The sequence below is a fragment of the Strongylocentrotus purpuratus genome, unplaced genomic scaffold, assembly GCF_000002235.5.
Source record: "Strongylocentrotus purpuratus isolate Spur 01 unplaced genomic scaffold, Spur_5.0 spur5_scaffold_11, whole genome shotgun sequence".
Lineage (NCBI taxonomy): Eukaryota > Metazoa > Echinodermata > Echinoidea > Camarodonta > Strongylocentrotidae > Strongylocentrotus > Strongylocentrotus purpuratus.
Genome location: NW_022145596.1, coordinates 1,200,068 through 1,217,258, shown reverse-complemented (window position 1 = coordinate 1,217,258; position 17,191 = coordinate 1,200,068). Strand labels below are relative to the sequence as shown.

Sequence of the window (17,191 nt, the reverse complement as noted above, 5' to 3'; positions counted from 1 at the left end):
CGATCAAGGCTTTGTCATATTGTTCATTCAAAAACAGCAGCTCAGTGCTTTGCCTTTGAATTAAGGTTATTGGACTGACCTACTACATTTCATGATGCAGTCTGTCAAAATCACCAACCGTATCTGTGTGTTTGGGGTTCAAGGATTCAAGGCTTTGTCAAATTGGTTATTCAAAAACAGCGCGCAGCTCTAAATGCTAATTCTGTATTAACATGTACAGTATTAAACTTTATATACCAAATTGCATTCTGAATGTATTTTAAATAAAGGTATACATGAGCAGACAAATAAACACGGTCACAGTAATATTGTGTGCAAAGAAGTTAGATCCGAGTTCATTGATATGCAGGCTTTTTGGAAAACAATTGATTAATCAATTGAAAGCAAATCCAGGTCTGGTACTAAAGACTACAATTATATTTACATTCTGGCGATGCGCAATGCACCTCAAACTAACCTAGCTCCCTGATCGAGTGTGATGAAGAGCTGTGGTGATCGAATTGAATTGTCGACTTCCACCTAAATAAGGACGGAGAGAACATCAATTCAAACGACGTCTCGAGAACAGGTAACATGTTTTGCAATTTTTTCGATTTTTCCGATTTCAACAGTGTTGATTTTTAACAATAAGTTGAACTATTGTGGATAAAGCCTTAACCGTACCCGCCACCTTAAGCTAACTCCAGGGAGCTCCGACGCCGATGCCGTAGGCGTCGGAGCTCCCTGCATCTGGAGGTAACCCAAGTATGATATGATTATAAGAAAAATCCATCTGGCTGGGACTCGGGAGGAATCTTCTTCAGACATGACAGGAATTCTGTGAAGTCCCGATGAATGTTCATGAGTAGATTGAGTTTAGGTCTAACGTGAGATTACAACCTGAATTTTGCTTGCTGACTTGAGCCTCATGCATGCGTCTACTTTGACAAAGTCAGACTTGATCAGTTAATTACATGTAGGTCTATATAATATAGTCTATCCCTCATATTTGTTGTTCTCCAGTCTAGCATATCATCAGTTCAGAATTTTTTGTTGTCATGGTTTTTGTTGCTATTTTTATTATTATTATTATTATAATTGTTACTATTAATTTTGTTATGACTAGACCCCTATTATCATTATTTTTTACCATTGTTGTTATTGTGTATTAATATCAATATTATTATTATTATTATTAGTCTATTTTGTCTTTTCTTTTTGCAGTTATTAGGCCTACTATTAATATTATAATATAAGTAGTGACTTACATATTTCTGTGCATATGTGTTTTAAAATTTGCGCCAGCATGCAACCAATGGCCAATGTCCTTTAATTGTTCTGATAGTATTGAGAAACTGTTATACAGGAAATACTGAAAAAGTAAAGAGTGAGTGAAAAAAACAGCTATAACTCAGAATTCAAGAAATGACTGGTCTAAATGAAGCTGTTGTGGGCGTGAAATATCTTTATGGTGGCAGTATGATACATTGTAGATGCAGATGTTATAAGGATGCTTTTCTGATGATCATGCAGAGAAGCTGAAGATGAGCCATGGAAATAGAGACGGACTACCACCAAACCTGCGCAGGGAGTGGCTCTCGGCATCTGCAGATTGCCATGGAGATGACAGTAACATATTCACTCTGATGAACTACAACATCCTTGCTGACTGCCACATCAAAGATGGCTGGTATCCATACTGCCCTCAAGGGTTCCTTAAGATGTCAGATAGACACCGAGCCTTGATGCTAGAGATCAAACATCATGATCCACATATTGTCTGTTTACAAGAGGTCATTATTTTTCATATACAGACATTTTGTTCTTGTGAATACATGTTTTAATTGTCACATACATGTAATTTATTTATTGAAAATAGCAACATAAAACATTTAGATAAGTATAACCTAGATACAACAGCACATTGTACGTGAATGAATCCAATGACCGGGGTATAGTAATATCTGTAAAACGCTTAGAGACGGCATTCCGTATTAAACGCTATATATGTCCAGATTATTATTATTATTTTGCAACTCTCATGGATAAAAATACAATGCAAAATGAAATGAGAATAATGGTCACATATACATGTAGCTTAATTTAGTTTGCTGAATACTGTCCTCCCTTTTGGAAATCTTTGCAGAAGTTTAAAATAAAAATTCCAAAAGGGAGGACAGCAATAATTGTATCATTATTCTCTTGCATCCTTTTTCGTTATATACATTATATACATATATAATCTATTCAAAAGAAGCATCTATTATAGAAACTATTTGATTTTACGCTTAAATACAAGAAAATCCTACCTTTTAAAGAATGTCAGTGAAATCCATACTTTATTTTAAGACATTTAATATTAGGATGACATTTATAATAACTACTGTACCATGTAATCAAACTGCATGTTTTTACTGTGAAAATGTGAGACTGGTTAGATATCATGAATGGCTTAAAGGAGAATTCAACCTTGTGGCAAATAACTACAGAATAAAGCAGAAAACACATAGAAGCATTCTAGGGAAAGTTTGAAAGAAATCTTGTTATGATTAACCATTCATTTTGTATGCAAGTTTATCAAAATAACCATATGCTACTGCATATCTCCTCATTAAAACAGGTTGGACCAGATTATTTTGCCCATCAGCTAAATCCTGAGATGCACTCTCTCGGTTACCATGGTACTTATATGAAGAAAGTGAGAGGTGTCATGGAAGGAGAGGCAACATTTTACAAGAAAAACAGATTTGAGATGCTAGAGGAGAAGGGAGTGGTCTTTAACGAGCTGGCCGCAAAGGTGAGAACTGTTTGCCCAGTGTGGCGCAGACATCCTAGACCTGGGGCGTGTTTCACAAAGATCCTAAGTCAATCTTAACTCTAAGTTGTACTTACAAATTATGGAGAGCCATTTGTAGCCTTTTAAAAATATATATTCAAAAGCAAAAATTGAAGTATTTTAGAATTTTTATTAATTCCATATCAAGAACATGAAATCTCCTTGATAAAATATGAATGATTTGAATCAACATTTTATGTCTTTTAAAATAAATTGTACAAATTGTTTTCATAGATGCTAACGACTTTCCATAATTGTTAAGCCCAATTTAGAGATAAGTTTGACTTAGGATCTTTGTGAAACACGTACCCCCAGGGCTTATCAAAGTCTGGACTGCAGCTTGCTTCCAGATCGTGCTAGAATTGATGAGTCATTTGCGAATGACTCCATATACGTGGCTGTGTTTGCAAAAAGTTCTTTGAATAATTTATGGAAAAACCAATGGTGTGGTGTATAGTGTTAGAACTTTTACAATTCCTTCACTATATAAAAAAATGTAATAGTTTTCTGAAGGCCTCTATGTTTATTGTTGATTGTGGCTGAATAACAGAATGTTGATTTGCTTTCAAATAGATTACTTCTTTTTATTTCTATGCAGGCATGTGAGAAGGCTAAGCTTTCTGATGAAGCTCAGGAGAGTGTGCTGTCTTACGTCAATCAAGATCATTTAGTCCTCCTAACTAAGCTACAAGATATAAAGACAAAGAAGAGAGTCTCCATTGGGAATACACATCTCCTGTTTGGTGACTACAAAAACATTGATGTTATAACACTACAGGTACATTATATAGAGTAGGTGTATTTAAGATCCCATCCCCTTCCCTTCTTTTTCTATTCTGTGTTTATCCAACAAATTAGAATAATATTAATTATGGAAATCTAATCCCGACATCATAAATAAATGAACCTCCTCAAAAAAGGAGATAAAAAAGATAATAAAAGAAAACAAACATACTACTGTTTTTGGTCTTGCCCTTATAAATCAGAGGAAGTTGCAAGAATGAACAATGAGGGCCAGACAAGAAGCTTTAGTTTGTCTCTTTTCGTTGTTATTTTTCAAAGTAGAACAAAATAGAAGAAAGCCATTAAATAGAAACAAAACCTAAAAAGACAAAGTCAAATTTCTATCGAAAGAAACTGCATACATTTCACTCAAACAAAAAGTGACATCACTATAACTATTATCTCAAACAAAAGAAGTAACAAATTCAAATTCAAGTTTTATTCGTCCAAAAGGAAGATTTTTTTGTGTGTTTTAATTATTCACAGAGAAAAATAGATAAAATGTATATGTGACATGATTCAACATAAAATGAGTATATAAAGAAAATAAACATATAGCACTTTAACATTCTTATTATATAGATATTTTCTCTGAATTTACATTATTGACAATACCAATATTATTATTATTATTTGTATCATTTGTATTATTATTATTATTTGTTTGAGTCATTATATCATTATGATAATAAAATATAAATGGGCAAACAATAAACCACACACAAGAGAAGCATAGAGGAAACAGAAACAAAACCTCAAAGGTAAATTATATCAAAACAACAAGAAATTTGGCTAACTAAATGAGAGTAGAATAGGATAATCAACCTTTGAAAAGCAACTAAAACAGAATGTCACATATGATACAGTTTTAGGGTTTCTGTTTTTCCCTCTTACCCTGATCTAGTTATTTAAAAACACATTTTGGGTCCTTATTGTTCCCTCTTGTACTCATTCTGTTTGTTACCTGAGGCATAGTAGATCTACATTTTGCCCACTAATCCTTTTGTCTGCATGTTCTTGTGATCCCCCAAACAACATTTTTTGGATTATGTAAAAACTATATTTGGACAACATTTTGAAGCCTATTGATCATATGGATAATACATACACCTTTTATTGTTACATACAATAGCGTAAAATGGAATAAAATAATTGCTCAAAGTGCTTTGCATAATAGATTAATGCTAAACAGACAACAAACATTATAAGGAAAACGGATGAATAATAGCTTGAATTTGATATACTAGACTTTTACTAGTACTTGAACATTAAACTTGTCATTATTGAAAAAGTTTTTTTTGTTGCTCATACTGTTTTTTCACTTTTCTGTCTTTCCTGTGTGTCCTCTTCCCTCCCTCCATACAGGCAGGGTTAGCCATCAATGCCCTAGGGGAGTTTGCAGGGGGTCCTGAGCATGCCCACATCCTGTGTGGAGATTTCAACCAGGAACCAAACATGACGGGATATCAGCTGATGCATGATGGGAAGCTAGATGCCAATGGAGAGCAGTTTATTCGTCAATACCCAATCAAGATTGGTAGCGAAAGCAAAGTAAGTCTTGTCTTGTATTGACCATGGACGATAACTGGTGGGGGGGGGGGGGGGCACTTGGTTTACAAAGGCCAAATCATCTCTCTTTCGAAATTATGAACCTTCAGAATTATGAAACCAGTTTCATTTCCAAAGTTGTGAATCCTACATTTTTTTGGAATTATGATCCTTTGTAATAATTAGAAACCTTGGGAATAATAAAGTTTTTTTTTAGTATTAGGCCTATATGAACCTGCGAATCTTCGGACTGTCAGAATCACAAATTTTCAACCAAACGGTAAGTACTGTATACAGTAAGTGCAATTTGATCTGAACATCCTTTTCATAAATACTCACACATCTATGGTCAGGCCTAAAATATCATTATGAAAAGTATTTTCGAAAATTTCACATTGTGTTCATTATGTTTTCCAATCATAACATGTTGGACATATTATTTGTCAAGTCTTGACGATTGTACACACTGGAATGTTTAATTCTGTGTAATAATAATAATAATAATGGTGGGTTCTTATATAGCGCACATGTCCGTCATGTTGTGACGCTCCTGGCGCTGCCCCGATTAGAATTTGGAACATTAGTAAAATCCAGTATCCTTCCGAAAACTTGCTCACCCGACGCAGAAAGCTTTCTGTTGTCTTTCAAAGTTGTTATGATGACGGCTTTCCTTCTGGCGATTTTTTTTATAAAAGTGGGTGGAAGGTACATGCCCTTAATTGTTTGCTGCATTATGTGACGCATGTCAGTCGTAAAAGTGAAGTCCTCCTAGGTGATTGATAACACCTGTCTTGTTATCATATAGCCAAATGATATCAAATTCCTCATGAGAAATCATGGCTACAGTATATTTGAATTATTATGTCTAGTTATAAGTACAGTAAACCTGTCTAATAAGGCCACCAAAGGGAAACACAGTAAGTGGCCACTGTGGTTATCCTTTAAGACGGGTTCTTCAACACACATTTCTTTCCAGACGGAGACAATGTGGGTGACCACAAGTGACGGGTGGTCTTTATAGAGATCGAGGTAGCCATTAAGACAAGTTTGACTGTTTAAATAAATAATATTTATCAATGTGCTTTTGAATATTTTTCAGAGCCTACTTGACATCTTGCCTCTGTGTTTCAAGCATAACTTGCCTGGGTTGAAAAGTGCCTACAAAACAGTTGCTGTAAGTACATACATATTCATTTATGATTCATACCTGTAGTTCTCCATTGCCTTTCCTTGTATCATTATAAAGTTAATATGCACACTATTATCCTATCACTTGTTCATAACAACCATGTCAATCTGAGTCTGCAGTGCTCATTCTTAGAGCTGTTGATCTGATGGAAGAGTTAAAGAGGGAATCTGCGCTTAAATCTGGTTCTCTGACAAAGGACTGGAGACAATCCCTCTAGGCTTCATCGTGCTAATGATATAGGGTTAGAGTTGGGGTTGCATGAGGGTTATCAATTAGATTTAGGGTTAGGGTGCTAAAGGTAACATGTAGCTAGGTATCGTGTAAAGGCTTGATCAGATATGATGCAGTAAACTTTCAACATCGTTCATTCTCATATGATAAAAACAACACCTATATTTAATTTATTTCCATTTTAATTATTATTTCTGAAATGTAAATTACCTCATTTATATCATCTCATTGAACTATGTATCATATCTGTACAACAGTATGTTTTGTGTTTATATGTTATGCCCTGTTTTGGAAACTTTACTGTCATGGGCCATGTATGCTATATTGTGATATATGTATGTTTACACAGCTATGATCTATTTTCACCACAGTCTACTTGAAAAATGATGCTATGAGATACATTTGTACTATTATTATTATTATTATGTTATTATTAATTCTTTCCATGGAAAAAGAGCCAGCATTGTCAGGTTCTTTTACTTTGACAGCTGTGTGTTAACAAGATCTTCTACTCATCTATCACCTGTACCTTCAATCATCTTCCACAATCCATCACCTGGCAGGGTTGTACACTCATCTCCACAGGATCATACTAGGGGGAGCACAATTAACAGTAGTAATAATAATAATAATATTGGATTCTTATATAGCGCACCTATCGACCTTGCAAGGTCCTCAAAGCGCTCCAACATTACCCAGCTATGCTAGGCTGCCGATTTTGACGCTCACAACATTTAAGGAATTCCTTCCTACCGGTTCCCATTTAACACCTGGATGGAGAGTGGCAAGTGTAGATTAATGTCTTGCCAAAGGACATTGTTGCTTATAAAATTGACCAGCAGTGCATGTGTCTCTACCAGCATACATTGTAGATGGAGGATAATAGATCAAATCATCTTGTTGGCTGCTATCTGAGACCCTGAGGGTCTTGGATTATTCTTTCTCATTTTGATATTTGTTTTACTTTCCTCTTTTACCACAAACTACCTCAGGGTCAAGAAAGTCCCTTTTCAGACGTAGATGATTGTGTGGGGGCAGAATGGTCAGCAGACATGGTTGAATTACCAGCACAGATCTCTAAACCTTACCCACCTAAACGCCCTCGCAAGCCTTATCTGACCGACCCGAAAAAATACGGTGATAGCAAGTTCATAGCCTCGTTGGACTATCAGTGGTTTGATTCTGAAAGTCTTTGCTGCTATGGTGTCTTAGAAATGGTGGACGAGAGGGAAATTTTTCCATTTTATGCCTGTCCTAATGAGTATTTTCCTTCTGATCACTTGCCAATCATTGGAAAATATAAGTTTATGTAAAGTTGTCATTACATGAATAGTGTGAGAGTACGAGGCAGTTTGGTTTATGATAGAACTGCACTGACATCGTTCCAGATAGAATTGCACTCAAGTCTGGGAGAAGACTGTCGAGGTCTTATGAATACAAGTTGCAGGTTTCTTCAATTCTGCCAGTCTTATTAAAGGCAATTTACCTTAGTGTAAAAGATGTAGATGATCCACACGGTAAATATGATGGCAATAGTTGTAAGGCAACTATTCTGGCTGTCAAAAGTAACAAAGAGGGGATTAGTATATACAAAGGAAACAAGAAAAGCATTTACAAAACTAATGCATGATTTTCTTTAAATCATTCAAGCTGTTTTGGAAACTCTGGAGTCAATGAGTAAATGAAAGCACATTTCATTTATTTGAAATACTATTTTTTATGTATTAACAACTCAAAACAAGTAAATAATCAAATTGTTATGATACATTCAGATTTATAAACTATTAAAATTCATTGTTCTTCAATATGTAGCAGTTGTGTAATAGGTATGTGAAATGATTGAATATCCAAATTATGTAATATTTTTAGATTTTTAAAGCTCTCCAACAATATGTATAATTCATTTTTTTAATCATTCCTAAATGTAGGTGCCATTAATTGTCTTTTAAATAAATGTACAGTATTAGTAATAAATATGCAATTTTATGTGAAAAACCATAGAAGAAGAATGAAATTCTATCTTATATTATACTGAGTTCAAATGATAGTCTATGTGCAGGTGACAAGAATACCTGTATTTTGCAAGGAACCATAACATATTACATCTCATAAAAGTGTAAATAACTTACAGCAAATTGAAGTACGGTGTGCAGAAACCTGCCAATTGTCTTTCATATGTTTTTACTCTTTTTATATGTAGATCTATCATTAAGTATAAATATTGACCTCCTTCAGGGCAATACAACATTGCCTGAACCGAAGGTGAGTGCGATACATGCATGTATATGACAAGTATTGTCCTGAATTAGGCAGTCAATATTACTATTGTAAATTTTTTTTTGTAAATTCAATTTTCAATAATAATATATCTTAATATGGATCTTGAAGCAAATACATGTGTATTAACCATGTTTTGCCTAATTATGTAAAGCTTTTTATATTTAAATATCTATAATGAATATATCAATGACATTAGGGTTTGTGCTTTAGGATTCATTGTTTAATTTTGTAGTCGGTTTAAGTTGGTCTCAAAAATTATGCTGCATTTACATTGTACAGTATTATATTTGTATTATAGTTTATACAACAATACAACATTGCCTGAACCGAAGGTGAGGGCGATATATTCATGTATATGACAAGTATTGTCCTGAATTAGGCAGTCAATATTACTATTATTAACCACATCAGAAATCTAGAGCAAACTAGAAATCTAGAGCAAACTAGAAACTTTTAATATCTTATATATATATATATATATATATATATATATATACTCTTAAATTATGTAAAATAAGTAGCCTACACTGCACAGGGTTCCCTAGCATGAAAAGTTGCAAAAACATTGTCAAACCAGCACTGCATGTGCATCCAGTGCTTGACGAAATTATTGATACACTGCAAACAGTGTGTCTTGGGTGTGATTATTACGTCACAAAGTGCGCAGGTTCTCATACGCGTAATAGATGCGCAATGAAAACGATAAAATACCAGGATGTGGACTCTACATTATTGCCTGCTAGTTTAACACGCATTTTGCCATTTACTTTTCTGATTGGGCAATATTAGTTCATTGGTTAACTGTGTATTATTATTACCCGTATCAGACATCTGAGCTGGTCATTTGCAAAACTGTATTGCCCTAGTTTTCCTTAGCAGAGGGAACGGAAGGCACACTGTTTGCAGTGTATCGAAAATTTCGTCAAGCACTGCTGTTTGACAAAGTTAACTTTGTTCAGTTCTTTGACATGGTTGATTTATGTATTTGCTCTAGATGTCTGATTTGGATAACAATACAAATATTGACTGGCTTAACTTTTGGTAGATACCACATATACTGCCCTCACAAGATCCATATTGCCCTCGTCTTTGACTCAGGGCAATATGAGTCTAGTTTGGGCAATATATGTGGTATCTCCCTCAAGGCCAGTCAATATTATATAATTATTGACCTGCAAATTTCACACAAAATTCCATTGACTTTGCTGAGCGGTCAATAATATTTTTCTCGCCCATAGTTTTGTTGGCTTATCAATTAAACTTTGAGGGCAATAACATTTAAAAATTGCCTTGCTCAGATGTCTGATACGGTTAATAATATATATCATATACCTCTCTTTATAAATCAAGCCATCTGATTGGTTGAAATTGCAGTCATTACATTTATTACATTTATAGACTTGTCTATCGTCGGTCGAAATTCACTTCAACTGCACCTCTTCTGAGAGAACTCCACTGGTTGCCAGTCCGTCAAAGAATCTCATTCAAAATATTGTTAATTGTCTATACATCATTAAATGGTCAAGCCCCTAATTACATCACAGAATTACTTTAACTCAAAGTCCAGTCACACAGTCGTAGCCTGCGCAGTTCCACAGATAAATTATTGTTTCAGATTCCCCATGGCAAAACTAAAGTAACTCTTGGGGACCGTGCTTTTGCTAATGCTGCACCCAAACTATGGAATAGCTTGCCAATAGAAATACGAAGCACTCCATCTCTCAATGTTTTTAAATCCAATTTAAAATTTATTTGTTCAACTGAGAGATCTTATTTTGTAGAATTTAGTAAAAAGGAGCTCTTAACCAGCACAGCTGAATATATTTTGTATAAAAGCTGCACTATATAAATTTATTATTATTATTTATTATTATTATTATATTATATATTTACAGGTATTATATATTCATAGAGTTCAACTTTTGTTGTCAAACGATCAATGTATAGTTTTATACATGAAGTCAAGATTTCTACATTAAACCTTATCCAGAAAGTAGGTAAAAGCACTGAGTGTAGATTTGTTTTCTTTCACAGTTCTGTCTAAATTCAGTGTATATGAAGGGCAAGGGTAAATCCAAGGTACTTCAGCTGGTCATCTAGTGTCCCATATGTTACAATATGAATATAAGTTTTTACCTAAAATTCCCTTTTTCTTGATATTTATCTGATTTAAGCTCTAGTAAGGCTTGCAAATAAATATGATTTTCAGATATACTTAAGTTGTGATGCTGTAGTCGAGTGATTTAAGCACTTGACTGGATATTTAGAAGTCGTACTGGGTTCGATACCCGACACAGCACTTATGTCATTTGGCAAGGCATTAATCTACATTTGCCAATCCATACCCAGGAGAGAAATGGGTACCTGTTAGGATGACGAAGCCTTTGTGGTATTAATCATCATAAGCCATTGATAATAGTAGGAATACTCCCCCCAGAGAATGGAAATGGTGGACCTGTGTGTGTGAATGAATCTGATGACTGGGGTAATATTAATGCTATCTGTAGAAGTGCTAAGAGATGGTTTTCCTTATTAAACGCTTTATTAATCCAAATTTATTACTAACTCTTGGATGACTTGTGGTTGATAGGGCATGGGACAAAATAACTTGGACTTTTCCTGATGTGGTTTAATTCTCATATGTCGGTCACGTTCATATTATTATTCTTTTTTAAATTTTAGTTTTATTTTCAACAGGATGCATGGTTTCATTTCAAGTCCATTTCTGGACCTGCTCTCTCAGAGAGCCCTGCATTCACATAAAAAACATGTACATTAAAAACATGAATTCAAAACATACATGGCATATATCTCAAACTTTCCATTGAAATACAAGTTGTAAACTACACTTACACTTACACTAAATACAAATGTTGAGATACTTACAAATGAATTAATGCTTATATTCATCTTCAATGATCTAATCTTTTAGTTACCAGTATAATTGTTAGACATCACATCCCCCCCCCCCTCCTCTTTCTTGAAGGAGCAATTTTTTGTTGTTGTAAAGATGACTCCCCATTCAAAGTTCTAATTCACTGTTCTTACAATAAGAGGAATCGCCATGTTCATGTATTTTATCAATTAAAGCTGTGCAAATTCAACAATGTTGAAAGATATAAGCATTAAGTAAGTATAAATTTACACCTAAAATATGATTTTACTTGATATTTATCTGATTTAAGCTCTATTAGGGCATGTAAATCAATACAATTATCAAGTATGTACTATGTAGAGGTGTCGTGGTTTAGTGGATATGCCCCGGACTGGGGATCAAAAGGTTCCTGGTTCGAGTCCCACCACGGCACTATATAAACACATTTGGCAAAACATACAACTCTGCATTTGCCAATCTCCGCCCAGGTGTTAGATGGGTATACCCTTTACGATGCAAGCGTTAATGTGGTTGGATTGGCATGTGTGCGCTGGAAATATGGCGCCTGGCCGGACACTTCAAGGGAGCGGAGTGTGTACACACTATTATGTGTGGATTAATTAGCAATTTAATCCGCGATGACAGGGATAATAATAATAACAATATAAAGCTCTTAGAAGCATAGTAGGAAGTGCTATACAAATGTAACCATAATGATTTGATTATCATTAAGTTGGAATACTATTCCGTATCGATCTTGCTTTTTTTTCTTCACAATACAGGGCCATGAAGTACCATTTACAAACTATGATGACTACGATGGTTCAGAGTGGCCGCCGAAGATACCCAACATGGATCTGTACTGTGAAGTCACTTTGGATTATCAATGGTTTAACTCTAGCGCCCTCTCTTGCCTCGGAATCTTACAGATGATTAACAAAGAATTGATAAAACCTTTACATGCTTGTCCTAATGAACTTTTCCCTTCAGATCATTTCCCAATCTTGGCTAGGTATGACTTTAACAACAATGAAAGATGATATTCTGTAATTTCAATTCATCATTTCAACTTAGTTAAATTTACGTTTCTTGCCACAGGCCGGGGTGAGGCAAATAGGTAAGGGAAATTTCTTTTGTTGCAGCCAAAATGAATCTGATCATTATATACAACTCCCATCGATATACAACTCCTATCGATGAATGATGACTGATTCATTTTTTCTTTCATTTCTGGAACAAGAAATGACATTGCTTGGTATTTATAAAAACAGAAATATTTCTCATGATGCAATATGTACAGTCGAACCCTATTAAGTTTAAGAGAACCTTGCTGTACTGAAAACTTCTGATATCTGGGGGGTGTTACACAAATACTAAGATCGACTTTAAGTTGGAATTACCTATAGCAGGCCATTCATGCCACTGGTTGCTCTCACACCTGCATTGGTCTCTCAATTATGATCTTTAGATAATATCTTTTCCTTCAATCGCGAACTATCAAAAAAGGTAAATTTTGTAGATTTGTGACCACGATTTGTACGTCCCTTGAGAGATCAATACCAGTAAATGATGGGAGCAAACAGAGGCATGTGAAACGCCCTCCAGGACTGGAGAGTAGAATACAAAGAAGCGGAAATGGCACTGCTATCTTAGTTTATAAAGTAAAATATTGTTTCTCATGTGATGCATATATACAGTAATGACTGTTGCTATCAATTATTCTGATCATGAATACTCTATCTTGTTGCATTCTATACTTTTTATATATTTTTTAGTTTTCAGAGAGGTATGAATTAAGATTGAATTACCAAAAAGAAAATGTTTTGATTAATCACTCTGATTGACAATGTACACAATCTATGAACTAACAAGCAACCAGCTTTTAAAAAACCTAGCTGTTGACTATAGGCCCCAGGGGCGGATCCAGGAATTTCTTGCTGGGGGGGGGGGGGGGCACACGGTGGGAAAGAGAACATATATATATATTTTTTTTTTTTTTTTAGTCCCAAAAAAATCGCAACGACTCTTTAATTTGACATTTTGCTCCGTTGGGGGGGGGGGGGGGGGGGGGGGGGGGTAATGTCAACATTTGAAAATCAGAAATCTGTACAAATTATGCTATTTTCAAAAAAAAGAGGAACAATCCTAACTCTCCTATTCAATACTACAGACAAATTTGTACAGGAAGAGGAACACCTGCATTAAAATGATAATTATCTTCTCCCAAAAAGAGGAATGTTCCTCTTTAATCTGAACAGTTGGCATGTATGGTAATGTCACAATTTTAGGTCAGCCATTGGCATTTTTTTATTTTAACATATTTTTTTGGCCGGGGGGGGGGGGGGGGGGGCACATGCCCCCTTTTTACCCCCCTGGATCCGCCACTTGGCCCTAGGCTAATTTAAGGGTAATCTAAACCTTGCAATGTAACAATTTGATTTGGGTGAAAGCGGAAAAATAAGAGAAACACAGCCGATTCAGCCAATATGAAGTGCCTATATGCAAGTGATTACAATCTTATTATAAGAAAATCATAACTTTCTCATTTTTTTCTTTTAGAGTAGTATATACTACTAAAGTTAGATATCCTTTTAATATAGGAACCATCCAGATCATGTTGACCAAATTTTAATGTATTTTAACTGTACACTATGTTTGTAAATACTTTGGAATAAAATTACAAGATATATTGAAATTGTTAGTACACTTACCTATATAACCTTCTAGAAAACACATCTAATAACTGTACTGGTATGTTTCAAGACTCTGCTCATCCCCCCCCCCCCCCTCCTCTCCTCTCTCTTACTTGCTCTTTCTTTCTCGACTCTTTCCAATGCTTGCTTGCTCTCTTTTCCTTCCTGTCTGCTCTCTCCCTAACCTCTTTCTTTCCTTCCCTCCCTTTGTCAGGCTCTCCCGATATTTCTCATCTTTTCCACTCCATTTAAGAATGCATGTAACTGCAAAGGCCTGTGTTCACATTTTCCATCTATGGTTAACCACTGGTTTACTATAGGGCTTTATAAAGCACAGACAACTGAGTGCGAATCAGACCCTCACTTTCTATTCATTTAGTACACAAATAATGACAGCAGAGTACTGTGCCCTATGTGATAAAGCTTGAAGGTGGAAGAAAGACCATGAGAGGACATTGTATGGAAAATCATTTTTAATATCACCAAAGTTTTACAGCCATGTACAATATGATATCACATGCAATATCAATCAATCTTTATATCAACTTGGTTGAATTTTCAAATCTTTATATATAGTTGTATCAATTCATAATTGTTAAAAAAAATAAAACACATGAATCTATTCATCATATTAAACAGAATTCTTTCCAAGTACAATTTATGATTAAAAAAGTTTGGTAGTTATCTAATATAGCTACTTTCTTACAAAAGCCAGGCAAATGATCAACCCAAACCTACCGTATATCATATACTGACTTTATTACCTGTCGGTGTTATGCTATGGTCACATTACCCAAAAGAAGCCTGCTCGGCGGCCGAGCGGCGAGTTTTTAACCAATTCTGCCCAGCGGCTGCCCGGCCAGCGAGCGGCGGCCGCCCAGGCACCGCTCGTTTTTAAGGGCATCGCTCGGTCGCCGCTGAAGTTTTAGCGCGGAGTTAAAATTTGGTCGGCGCCTGCTCACTTTTCACTCGGTGCCTGGGCGGTCGCCGCCCGGGCACCGACCTAATCGCTGGGCGATGCCCAAATTCCAGCAGCGACCGAGCAGGCTACTGATCGGTCGGTCGCTGCTCTGATTTTTGACCATAGCTTAAGTCAGGTAATCTGGGGGCCGTTTCACAAGACGGGCTTACTTCTTGAACATCCAATTGAAAGAGAATTAACATGTGTTTTTATGAGATGTCCACAAACTTAGACTCGTGATGGTTTTGAGTAACTGGTCCCTGGATCTCGGCTAATGAAAAAAAATGTTAAACTGTATAATGGCCAAGTAATGGACAAAGAAAGTAGTTTTAAATGACCATAAGTTCTAAAATAGCTATAATTTATATTAGCTATAAAAAAAACAGCAAATTTTTACACACATGAAATGTATTGTTAATTTGCACAAAGCTCTTTGCAGTGATAGACGACAAAAAAAAAAAAAATGTATTCACCAAGTTTAATTTGAACGTATTTCACTACCAGTACCATAAATCATTAAAGTTAATGCCATCTTCTAATAAAGATATATTTATGATTGTATGACACATGCTCTGATGACAATAGCTCCAAGGTCTATTACCGACACCAACCAATATCCTAACTTCAACCCTTCATCAAACACGATCCCCTCCTCTAGGACTACAGCTATTCCACAAGTCTCAAACAATATCTGTAAAGTGACCGACACCAACCAATATCCTAACTTCAACCCTTCATCAAACACGATCCCCTCCTCTAGGACTACATCTATCGACTTTGGCGATTATGCTATTCCACAAGTCTCAAACAATATCTGTAAAGCGACCGACACCAACCAATATCCTAACTTCAACCCTTCATCAAAACATCCCGATCCCCTCCTCTAGGTGCCACTACATCTATCAACTTTGGCGATAATGCTATTCCACAAGTCTCAAACAATATCTGTAAAGCGCTTAGAGACATCAAGCACTATATAAAAGTGGAATATTATAATCATTATTATATTATATCCTAAACCAAAACAAACCTAAAACACAATTGTATCCCTTATTCTAACCCATCATCATTTATTAAAGTCAGCGTTTTCCCTCTTACAGCAAGGGTTTTCTGAATCTCACACCATGATAATACCCCCTCCAGCTTCATCCCTCCGCTTCTTCATGTTTCGAGCATCCTCCTCATTTACACCTACATCTTTGTAAAAATAATGCCTGGATCAAATATCATTGGAGCAAATATCGGAGCACCTTGTTTGCATGATGGAGAGATAATTAACCTGATCATGATATCACATTTCTAATTGGCCTCAATAATCATATTACACACCAATATCCGAGGTTATTTCACACGTTCATGTACCGTCTCCAAATTTTCTACATTTCCAAAGGAAGAACATGATCATTTAGAACGCAGATCAGAGCATTTTTCGTGATTATAAACTGCATTTGATTTTAAAGTATGTTCCTATTTCATTGGATATTAACATTGGCAAGATATATCTGAAAACAATATTTTGTACATAATTATATTCATGTAGTTTTGTTTAAAATATAAAAAGAGAAATTACTGATAATCATGCATTTTTTGTATTGAACGATCGCATATTACATAGGGCAAAATATAAGCTATATAGGCCAGTATTCATAAGCTGTGGTTTAGGCAACTGATTTATGGAATGCAAAGTCATTTCATGACTGTATCCATTATAATGATTAATTCTGATTCAGAATAATAGTACTTGGCCTAGGGCTGTTCTAAAAAGATCCTAAGTCGAACTTCAATATTATGGAGAGCCATTTGTAGCCTTAAAATG

The 17,191-nt window shown here is 35.3% G+C and overlaps 1 protein-coding gene across 2 annotated transcripts; it reads left to right on the top strand.

The window, feature by feature from the left end:
• The first annotated feature begins 449 nt into the window (after nucleotides 1–449).
• LOC587672 (glucose-repressible alcohol dehydrogenase transcriptional effector) lies at nucleotides 450–13,165 on the top strand. 2 transcript variants are annotated; one of them, XM_030980293.1, is made up of 7 exons: nucleotides 450–568; nucleotides 1,513–1,772; nucleotides 2,600–2,776; nucleotides 3,414–3,593; nucleotides 4,964–5,149; nucleotides 6,246–6,320; nucleotides 12,504–13,165. In XM_030980293.1, the coding sequence occupies exons 2-7, from the start codon at nucleotides 1,524–1,526 to the stop codon at nucleotides 12,759–12,761; spliced, it is 1,125 nt and encodes a 374-aa protein (XP_030836153.1). In that variant the 5' UTR covers nucleotides 450–568; nucleotides 1,513–1,523; the 3' UTR covers nucleotides 12,762–13,165. The 2 variants fall into 2 exon arrangements, with proteins under 2 accessions (XP_030836153.1, XP_003723812.2); XM_003723764.3 differs by lacking the exon at nucleotides 12,504–13,165 and adding an exon at nucleotides 7,559–10,594.
• The last annotated feature ends 4,026 nt before the right edge of the window (nucleotides 13,166–17,191 follow it).